Source organism: Microchirus variegatus (genome assembly GCF_963457635.1).
Source record: "Microchirus variegatus genome assembly, chromosome: 18".
Lineage (NCBI taxonomy): Eukaryota > Metazoa > Chordata > Actinopteri > Pleuronectiformes > Soleidae > Microchirus > Microchirus variegatus.
The window spans coordinates 11844656-11856440 of NC_139819.1; the positions used below are offsets into that span (position 1 = coordinate 11844656).

The 11785-nt window shown below is 39.3% G+C and overlaps 1 protein-coding gene across 1 annotated transcript in view; it reads right to left on the reverse strand.

Annotated features, from left to right (window-relative positions):
* Positions 1-1255, reverse strand: part of dmxl1 (Dmx like 1) — a gene marked incomplete at both ends in the record, with an annotated part of 43135 nt that extends 41880 nt beyond the window's left edge. The window contains one exon of the mRNA XM_083904485.1: positions 1169-1255. Coding sequence (XP_083760611.1) covers positions 1169-1255 — 87 coding nt within the window. The remainder of the gene's footprint in view (positions 1-1168) is intronic.
* Between the last annotated feature and the right edge of the window lie 10530 nt (positions 1256-11785).

Consider the following 11785-nt stretch of genomic DNA (forward strand, 5'->3'; position numbering starts at 1 on the left):
TATACACTCCATTTCCATGGCTCTCAGAAGGAGCTCTTCACATGAGCTATGATGCACTGTGACTGTGACTCTTTTACAAGAGGACAGATGGAAGGACATAGTCCTCCTATTGATCCACTCTCTGAATAGCTCAGGTTCTTCTAACAAATGCTATCAGAGGTACTGCCTTTACTGAATTTCAGACATGAAATAAAGCCTGAATCTTAATCAAAGAGTGCTTTTATGATCACTTCTTTTATACAGTTATCCTTCATTCTTAACTCCATTAGGCAATGCTTGAGCAACCACATAGTATCATTGCTATCTAGCCAGTCAGTTGTTTGTAAAACTGGTAGATAATTACAAAAGTATGTTGTTTAAACATGACCTAAGTTGTTATCTCTCTCCATCACTGTCTTTGAGAGAGAAATGATGTGGGTGTTGTGACAAAGCAGGTAAAGGAACCTTTCCCTACATTCAGCAAAAAAACATCAAGCTTATATTACTTGCTATTGAAAGATACTAGAACAAAACCTTTGACCAACACAAGCACAATAATATTGCATTATAATACAGACTGATTTTGGTCTAGAGAGAAGAGCGACACAGAAAAGAAGAAGATTTTTGTTCAAACCAGGGTAAACACAACTACTAACTGGAGGGGTTTGTTTGTTACTGCTGAAAAACCTCCTTCAAACAGAAAAGCTGCTCCTTGTTACGTAGACAGAACAACTGCTCAAACTCTTGTGCAACTAGTTGTTTTATAAGAAATTGTACGGTTTTGTGTTGTACCACTTGTATGACATTTTTCACTGAAGACTATCTGACATGGGATGGAAAAAGAGAAAATCTATAAATAAAAATGTATGATGACCAAAATCCAGATGTGATTCATTCGGTACTTCCTACAATGACACATCAGAATGTCTGGAGAGACAAAAGGACATAAGGAAGCCTACTGTCCTTCTTAACTTCTATTTTTGAGTGTCACCAAACAACATAGGTTGCAACAGGATTGGCATCATTATCTATGACTGGTATCCTTTTTTTATTCAGCAATACAGTATATTGAGTGCAGGGTTTAAAAATGGTGTATTGTCTTAGTGACCAATCGGTTCACCCACACCTCAAGAAACAGAGCTCCTACATGTCAGGGAGGAAAATATTTCCAGAGCTTGACATATCTTACCGTGAATGGCACATTGTTGACGCTTCCTACAGAGAAACAATTGTCTCCCGGGTTGACAGCCCCTGTGAGGACCTGATGGAGATTCATGACTTTCGATTATAGACCCGATGTGTGCGTTCCTCCTCTGTCCTTTCTCAAAACACCCACCCACTCCAGGTGAGGTTCATGGGGAACCATGGGGAATTTGAGTTCATCTTGGTCTGAAGCCTGTAAATTCACGTCAGTGACTCTACAGACATGCTGTTTGGAAGAGAGGAAAGAAGAGACAAAAACAGAGACATGTAAGCAGAAATTTATTTTGCGTAGGCAAGCACCAAATATTGACCCCTGCACATTGGCCCTCCCCTGTTTAGACCTAGAAACCGGCACACACCTGGCATTAAAATGCTTCCTGGATGCTTTTCCTGTGATCACATAATCAGATCTCACTCCCCTCACACTATGTTATGTTTACATGCTATTGCTGTTACAAAAGACCAAATTATGTTGTTTCACCGTCCTGCCTATACTGATGCTGATGTCAGTGGTTCTGCATGTGTGGGAATAAAGAAATAAAGAAAGAAGGGCTGAGTGAATCAAAGCACGATCCACACATCTTTACGATTAAACAAGATTTTAACCAATGGAAAAAAAGAAAATAAATATATTTGCATTGTATAATTAATATATGATGTATATGTATATGCATGAAATTAATCCCACAACGGGACACCGGTGGCCTATTTCTTAAATTAAAATGCACACCATATTAAAATCAACTCTTAAAGATTAACACTAAGAGCTTTTTCACTTCGAAATAAATAGGAACTTGAACAGCCACGAGTGTGGGATGAAACTAGAAGTGAATCTGAGAAGGACTAAAGTAATAAAAGCAGGATGAGCTTTCAGGTGGTTAACAGCAGATTATAATTTATAATATAATAACGCCCAACAGAAATACTAATATGTCAATAGACAACATGTCATTATTAAAAGGGGTTCAGAGTGGGTGTGTCTGGTTCATCACCCGTATAAAGACTACAAAACCAGTTAACTCACATTGTGATGTGTTTTGTCTTAGTGAATATAGGTGATGATATTAGAGGAGTCATGTCCAAGTAAAAAGTAAAGAAACAAAAAAAATGCTCAGCTCCTTGAACCAGCATCCACTCAGAATGTTCTTGACATTTTTTTTTTCATTTTGCAGGAAGATAAGATAACTGAAACTGACTTCATCAAGTATTCAAGTCCAAAATACATTTCCCTTGGAATAATCTGTGTGATCTGTGCAAGTCTTTACTCGGGCTGAACAAATTATCGTTAAATTGTAATTTTAAACATCACAATGAACAAAATAAACAGCAAGGCTGCAATTAAGATTTTACGCATTCTATACACTTGTGTTTTTATACATTAGTGTTAATTCTACAGTAATGGGAATTGTGTTTAAAAAAAAAAGTGTAGTTAATATTTTGATGGCATCCGTTTTAAATATATTACAATGTGAATATTGAAGAGAAATTTTCATTGTAAGTAGATATTTTCCCCAAATCGTTCAGTCCTATTTTCTTACTAATTAAAAAACAATTATATTCTCAAGAATTGCTCATTTCTGTACTATTCCACATCTGTATGGCAGTGTGACTGTCTACATTTGGCGGTCTGATCGCATATTTATATTCCAGAAAAGTATATCCGGAGGCGTGCTACATAAAAACAGTTGCATAGACATGTGAGGTGATAAACAGTGAGAGATTTTTCACGGTCAATTAGGTCTCAATGGTTGTGTTTCGAGTGGAAAACAAGCCCTGCTCTTTCAAAAGGTACTTTTGAAACAGAGTCCATCAATAGGACAGTGATAACATCACGATCTTAGTTCATAAACGGGGAGAAAAATAAGCCTTATCATCTCTGAGCTGTGGCAACTCACGTGACAACATTTTCGCACAACAACGCATCAAAGGGTGACAACAAAGTAAAACATCACAGTCGTGTCACTGGTTAGCATAAATGTGTGTCTCCACGTTTAATAGACACCTCATATACATGAAAGACCTGTTTTCGTGTCACGACGCTAACTTAGCCGTCAAGTTTAGCTAGTCAGCTGTACAGTCTGCTGAAGACGCAGTGTCACATAAACTCACGAGCTACTACTCACCGAGTTCTGCTTCCACGCCAAGTATCCCGTAGAAACAGTGTCAACGTTGTCTTCTGTCAGCGGCTCTTTCGTGTTGCACGTAGCTCCCAAACATTCGAGTTGACGAGTGCGGTCACCTCAGTTAGCTGGCGTTAGCGCACACTAGCTTATGTGGCTGTTCTAGCGAGCTTCTGAGCTAGAGAGCTAGCTGCACCAGCGGCTCACTGGTGACACATATTTAGTGCCCGGCGGCCTCTACCCGTCGATGCGATTGTTTATTTACGTGTCAAAATGACAACCGTAAGGCAAGGGAGCCAACCACTACCCGAGGTTAGCACAGTGAATGCTTCCAATGAGGAAGCTTTTACTTGTGTGGTAGAGAGATGTGTCATGAGAATTGCTGTTTCGCTGCAATGCATGATGGTCTTTGTAGTTGCATTTGAAAAGCTGAGTACATCACCCAAAATAAATTAAAAACAACAACAACACACAAGCAACATAATACATGTACTAACATTACTATTGATTTATTCATTAATTTAAAATTGTTGGGGTACATCTAAAACCTAGATCACCATTTGATCCAGATTATCCTCTCACTTTATTAGGTACACATGCAGATGCATCTTCTTCAAGGTTCCATGTGTTTTGCAAAGGTCCTCTCTCTGCTCTGCCTAACAATGTTGTAAATAGTGATCATAAAAAATATATATATTTATAAATTATTTATTAATTTATAAGTGCCTTTCAAAACACCAAAGGACACAACAATAGTGAAAAAACAACAACAAAACAGCAATAAAACAGATAAAATAGGACAAAAGGGCAACACAGTTGGAGGAGTGGTTCGTGACCTGTTCAGAACAAGGGCCTTTCTGCATGGAGTTTGCATGGTCTCCTTTAAAAACATGCAGATTGGGGATTAGGTAAATTGGACACTCTAAATTGACCATAGGTGTGAGAGTGGATGGTTGTTTGTCTCTATATGTGGCCCTGTGATGGACTGGCAAACTGTCCAGGGTGTACCCCGCCCTATGTCAGCCGAGATTGGCACAGCGCAACCCAGTGACCCTCATGTGGAGGATAAAGCAGTAGAAGATGGATGGATGGAAAATAGGAAAACAATTTGACACATAGCATAGTATGCATATGATTTGAATAGGTGTTTTTTACATTTGGATTCAAACAGAGCAAGAGAGTCGATGTTTCGGATGTACTTGAAGTACTGTTGCTTTGCAAAAGAAGAACAGAAAGTAAAACATGAAATAGAGAATAAACAAACAAACGTGGACATTAATTGATTAACGAAGCAATCAAATAATCTATCAAACTGAAAAGACTTCTTTTACAATTTTAGACACAACATAGAAATTAACTATGCATGAGATAAACTTTTCTCATAAGAAAGTGGATTGGACAGGAAATGGGTAAATTACTCTTTACTGTCATGGGAAGTAATGAAGAATGAGTGTCATTACTTTCATATTTTTATTTTACGACAACATCATTTTTTTTTTTGTCAGTATCTTCCATTTCCTCTTTCGATTAGGGATCTCAAACTCAAATTCAAGTTCAAATGAACATTAAGTATCACACCACTCATTCCATTGTTGGAATGAGCCCACTTTGTGCTCATTTTAAATAATTTCATTTTAATTCAGATGTAATCAAAATCTTGGATTATGGCCATACAGTATGTGAGGTGGGAGGGAGTCTAAATAACCACAGGGTGGCACTGTATCCCAACAACCTGGGTTCTACGATTGAGTATTCCTGAACATGTTGCCGCTTTAATCCAACCTGAAACAGAGCCGTTTTGTTAACTTACCCTTATTTTCCCTGCAGAATTGGTGGTACTTTTATTTATTTTCAAATGCCCGAGTCTTTATAAAATGGACGTCCTGGTTCAAATGAAAACACTATCCCCCTGTGAAACACCATGAGGAGTTCCCTTCTACTATATTGTCAAAAATGTGAGAAAAAGACAAGTAACAAAACAAGACAGACTGGTTGGCCGGGGGGGTTCATCTTGCAGCAAGATAATGAATGATGAAAATTTCCGCAACAGTGTCATAGTGAATTTGCTCAGGTTGAGTGTGTTTGGCTGCTGATAGCATCAAAATCATAATTTCGACTAAAATTTGTTTAAATAGAATATTCTATCTATCCTCCAGGCCTCTAATTAAATTATAACACATTGCGTTATGTAAATTTGAACAGCATCTGGAAAGCAGCAGGTGTTCCGAGACTGGCGGGATATTTTCAGAGGTCAACTGGTTTCTTAATTTCCACTTTTACTCCGTTTCCACACATCCTCCTATAGCTCCACAAGGTTAAAGGGAGGTTTGCGAATGAGGACGTGGATTCGGAGGCGTCAAACTCAACCAAAGCATGTTGAAATAAATGGATCGGGCACCTCTAAGTGAATAATGAAAATGGCTGACATGTCGGTGACATCGGGGGAAGGTCAGTGACATGTATTGTCGTGGCAGTGTTGACTTTCCAGTCAGAATGTAGGTCACAGCGTTGTTAAGATGTTACTTCATAATTTAACTGTGTTAAATATTACATCGCTTGTCAGTGTTGACGCGCAACAAAGGCACAACCTCTGGATTACTACTGGTTAAATGTGCTGTACGTTGACTAGATGGAACAAAAAAAAAATAAAGATTATTCTTGAAAATCAAGTTTTTGTCTCGTTGGTTTGATGTGAACCACGTTCACAATGGAAATCAGAGACATTTCGTTGACAAAATTCAGTAATTGGGATTAAAGATATTACTGTTCAAAGTAAGAGTGAATTCTAAGCTCATCCAGCAGTGTCTACATCTTTGTCAACAAGATTTTCTTTCAGTGCAGGCACCCAAAGAGAAAGGGAAACACACCCTGAGCTATTCACATGATCTTTTGTGGAACTGAAAATAGTCATAATAATGTTTAGTTAGTTATGTTATGAGTGTTAATAAACATCCTGTGTCAAGAAGGCAAATGTGGAGTCACTCAATAAAAGTGCTGTCTTGTTTGAAAACATTTCAGTGAGAGTGAAAATCATCATGATCATCAATCATCGTCATATAGTTTAAGACAGATGTCCCGAACTCGTTGCCCCCCAATCAATTCCATGCAGCCCGCCACTTAATATTAAGTAATAATGAGTTATTCCTGTGTGTTTCTGCTTTATTAATAGATTAATTGTGCATCTTTTTTTCCCCACCTCCTACACAGACCTCTTCGGCTTGTCCTCATAGGAGAACCCTTTTTGGCTCCAGGTAGAACCTTTTTATAAGGGTTCCACCAAGAACTCTTTTAAAACCCTTTATTCAGGGAAAGGGTTCTTTTGGAACTTATTTCTGAGAGAAAACAGACCAAACTAGACACTCAAATGGCCCCTGGTTTAAGCTCTTTTTTAAATTGGAGATCAGTATATGTATACGTGCATTAGTCCCAATTCCCTATGCTATATATTGTAGAATGCATCTGCTGTCATTATTCTGCTTCTGCAGTAAATGACGTTTAGATAAAGAATGTGGATTCATTGATTTATTACACCGGGTTATAAAAAAAAAATGTGTAAGTTGTCTTTTTAACTGAATTAGGACCATTTTGCACCGCTGAATCCAAAAATGACATCTATTTTTCTCAATCAGTTTTTATGCTATTTTTGATATTGAAAAATCCGATCCTCTGACTAAATTGATTACATTTTTGTGACATTATACCACATTTAATACCAAAATACGACAACAATGGTGTATTCACCCCAGATGTAGCAGAATACATCAGGCATATTTTTTGCAAGATCTTATAATCAAAGCCATTTCATTCACTTGTAATAAAAAAAAAAACAATTAGTCATAAGTTGGCACATGCAAAATCTTCAGAATTTGTTTATTAGCCATACATATATGTAGCTTTGTTCAGAAAGTTCACCTTATTGAGCAAAAAGAATGTGATTTTTGGATTCAGCACATTAAAATTATCCTAAATCAGCTAAAAAAAAACTTAAACAATAAATGTGGTGTTGACCAGTGTTATTTATCCACAATGATCAATGATGATTTTTTTTTTTTTTTGTATTAATTTTTCCTTGAGTATTACCTGCTCCTTTTGAGTTTGGTCTCTCTTAGTTTGTGTGCAGGTGGGATAGGGGAGGGATTTGGAGCCATGTTTGTGTATTTTCTGTGCCTGTGCATGTCTTGTTAAAATCTAAAATAAAATATTCAAAAAAGAATGTGGATGAAGTTGATCTTCTTTGATGTCTTTAAAAATGAAGAATAAGAAACTTGTTTTCGTTCATTCTTGATCTCTGACTTTGAGGAGAAAATATATCGAAAGAACAAACATACATAAAAACATAAAAAAAACAAAAAAAACATGTTAACACATGAGGCACAAGAGGGCAGTATTGAAGCATAAAAAAACCCCCCAAACTTTTGGTAGCAGGGCAGATCATCTTCACATCAAAGCGCTGCAATTTAACCTTTCCCTCTAAACTCACTCTCAACTGTAATCCTGTGTGAATGTCATGGACACACTGGTCAAAACTCACTCATGTTTTTGTGGTCCTCCTCTGTCTAAGTACAGGAGAATGGCACACACTGGTGCCAACAAACAAGCAGTTTGTAGTTTGAACAATCACATAAAACATACCTTCAAATGACACCATCGTCATATTTGGTAATCATGTTTAGCTCTGACTCTATATCACTCTATGAACTGAGCCCCAGATGCGTCGAAAGGTTGAATCAGTCGTTCCTGATGCATAATCCATGAGTTTGTATTTTTCCCTTGAAATGTGAGTTGTCCCTTTGAAGTGCTTTGTGGTATTATTATACCATGGTTTTGACGAGTAATAATGTTGATGTCTTGTATGAGCTGTAATTACTGGATCTGGAGGTAGGAGGGCAATGCCAACATGGGCTTGAAATTTCAGTGTGGCCGTGCTTTGATGTTCCATAAGTGGGTAGGGGGGTGGGTGGTTGGGGGATGCGAGGAAAGGCGGCTTTTCCATTGAGGGAAAATACACACAAGTCGCTGAACTCTGTCTGACTGACAGTGACATGAGCACCTAACCATAATGAAGTATAATGTCAAATAAAACAACTGCTCTTTTGTAGAGACGAGCCGTTTAGCATTTGGCTTTAGTGATCACAGAACGATAAATAGTGTAATTGCAGGGTAATTATGTGGAGCCCTTTAAACACGGCTTTCATTTGAGTGTTTATATGTAAAAACTGCACAGAGATGGATATAATAGTCCGTGTTTGCGCTCAGTAAATCAAACCAGCTGCATCGCACTGCATGATAATATTGTTTTTGTTAGTGCCATCTCTGGCAGACTTTCTGTGTGTTCCATCCACCAGCTCTTCCTTTCTGTGCAACATTTTCAACACTGTCCTTCATCCGTGCGTAATGTGGTGACCCGAGTGACAGCGTCCTTGGCTGTGACTGTTGTTGTGGAGGTGTGTGTGTGTATGTGTGTGTGTGTGTGTGCGTGTCCAGTTGTGTCAGCATGTGTTAAGGCCCACGTACAACAGTGCATATATCCATCTGTGCGCGTGTACGCGAAACATGCGATGCATCACGACATGATGCGTCGCTGTGTTTTTCTCGCTATTAAGCAGCGCAACTTCATCCTGCAGAGGTTTGATTGGGAAACGATGGGAACAGACATTTAACCAACAGAGGAAGACGGGTTAGCAGGCAGGCAGGCAGGATATCCCATCACGTTAGGACTGCTGCTGCTGCTGCTGCTGCTGCTGCTGCGCCCACTTCCTGCATCTCTTCCCAGCAGCCACATCTAGCAAGAGGTCAGGACAGGTCAAAGAGGCGCCTCCCTCCGTCATTATCCTTCCATCACCTGCTGCCTTCTCAGTGCTGACAACAGAACTTTCTTTTCTCTCCACTCTTGACATCAGCTTTAACTCCTTATGGCCCTCACCCCTTTTCTTTTTCTACTTTTCTGACACTGCCTTTATGATTTTCACCTTTTTTTCCCCTCTCCATCTGTTCCCCAGTCCCTTTCTAAGCCTTTTATTCATCTCTTTTTTTTTTACTCTTTTGATAGCCCTGCATCACTTTCAATTTCCCTCTGTCATTTTCTCACCCAGATACAGAGAACTCAGGGGTCCCTCTCTTTTTTTTTTTTTTTTAGACCTTTTGTTGCGTCTGCAGCTCATCTCTAGATTGCAACACAGATACAGCTTTCACAGACAGCTGGGAGCTTGAACCAAACTCTTTTAGAAGAGCATCTCTGGTGAGTTTTCAGCAAGAGAGAGCAGGACGAGCTTTGTTCTGACAGACTGAGAGCACAGTCGACTGTGTGTGTGTGTGTGTGTCAAAAATACAGCTGAAATCTGGGTCAAGTGGTAATGCAATATAGATGTTATATCATGATAAATATTTTACTAAACACAACAATGTACTCCAGTGGTATAATGGGTGGGTTTGGGTTATTAAGGCGATAATCTGACTGGATCCTTATATTCCTTGTTTCAAAGTCAAAGTGAAATAATTCAGCCATACTCTCGAACATAATTTAATTCACTTCGTCAAACCAAATTTTAACACTTTATCATGGTTCAACACGTCAATCTTTAAGTATCAAAATCCAAAATGCCTATCCTTTTTATATTCTGCATATCAGTGTTTGACTAAGATGTGCACATTTCTGTTTTTGTTACCAGGACGCTCGGTCGTCCATGCATATTTCAGATTTTTTCCCGATTTATTCCGGCCGTCTTTGAGCTCAGGTTCTGTAACAGTAGATGGTGTCGTTCTATGTCTGGCTGCAAATGTGGAGTGAACTTCTTTAATGAGGAGACAAGAATATCTTTGCATGATTTAAATGGTAGATCACAGAGCGCGGCGTCCGGAACACATTTTCTCAAAACCTCACACATCTGATAACAAATCCAATAGAGCACACAGAGACACTTACCACGAGAGCATTCTCCTCTCCCAAGAGACTCCACTCAAAATGACGCCCACATTCAGAGCATATGAAAATAATTATGGTCATGAACTTTACTTTGTATCCATCTGTCATTCCATGACTGTCCCTCCACCTATTTATACATCGTCCCTGAACTCGTCGCCCAGTTAATGACAGAGTTTACATCCTCCTCGCCTAAATGACCTACAGGTGACTGTTGTATGTTGCGTAATGTGATGTTTTTGATAACATCACATTTATAAAAATGTGCAAATCCAGAATTTAGTGGATATAAGGCCGAGCGGTTAAGCTACTGAATACACCTGTAATGCTCTAGCTGGGTCATTATCCTCAATACGTTATCTGATTTATGCTGCTTCTGTCAAACCCCCGCCCACAGTGACCTACATTCATTTTCATCTCACCCATCAATCATTTAGCAGTTCAAAGCCAGTGGAGGAATGCAAAGGGCTTGATCAAAATGGCATTAATTCTCCAATGGCTGGGTTCGAAAACGTGCCTGCTTTTATGAATGTGTTTTCACTGTGACACTGTGGATAAAGCGGAATACAAATGGAGAGATAATAAACGAGAAGTGTGCGTTTTCACGTTCATATTCAATGAGCGGAATCGTCCTGCTTTTTCGTGGTTGTCGATGGACTTTCGACCCCACCGACTTGTGAGAAAACAACCACAGCACAATAATGACACCAATGGTGATGATACAAGTTTTAAAAAAAGCCTAAAAGGTAATATTTACACACAAAGACAGAGGCGAACGGGCAGACAGAGTGGGGCTCAGGAGGAAAGAGAGAAATGGTCTTTGCTGAAAAATACATGAGCACTATGGGTGTTTAAGCAGAGCCTGGATGACTTATTCAATAGGGACCATGTACATGTCATTAAATCGTCTGGTATATGCACATCCAGCCGCACAGGTGAGGTTCAAGCTGGGGCTCCACAGAAAGATACGAGACACTGGAGACCAAATCTCGGTCTGGATTTGTGTGTGGATCAATGAGGCTGTGTTGAAGATGGGGATGACTAACAAGCAACGCAAGGAGAACATCTGCTTCCACTTTGTGTGTCGCTGGGAGTTCTTCTGCTCAACGCTCTGCTCCACGGCATAATTTAATCAGCAAAATCAATTTCGCTCAACACCTGATGTGCCTTCACCGGTGCAAGACCTCGGTGCTTTGCATGTCTGTAAGCAAATACTTCTGTTGCTCATGTAGACAGAGCCAGAGAGGACAAAGGTCATTCTTCCAACCACAACAGAATGTCGTATTAACTTATGAAGTCGTGTTTTTCACTTTCCGAACAAGTAAAACCAGTGGAACCGTTGTCACCTTGAGTGGCACGTCTACCGACATATAGTTCAATGATAAAGGGATAAGAAGTTGCATGTGGGCAAGAGTAGATGAACTGAACTCAGGTGTCATCTTGCCCAGTAGACTTTCCACAGATAGGAAATATAGCTGCGACTAGGCTGTAGTAGGCTGTGAGAACAGGGCTTCTATGAGCATTGAAAAAACCTGGCGAAAAAGCTGTTCATCACATGACTAAT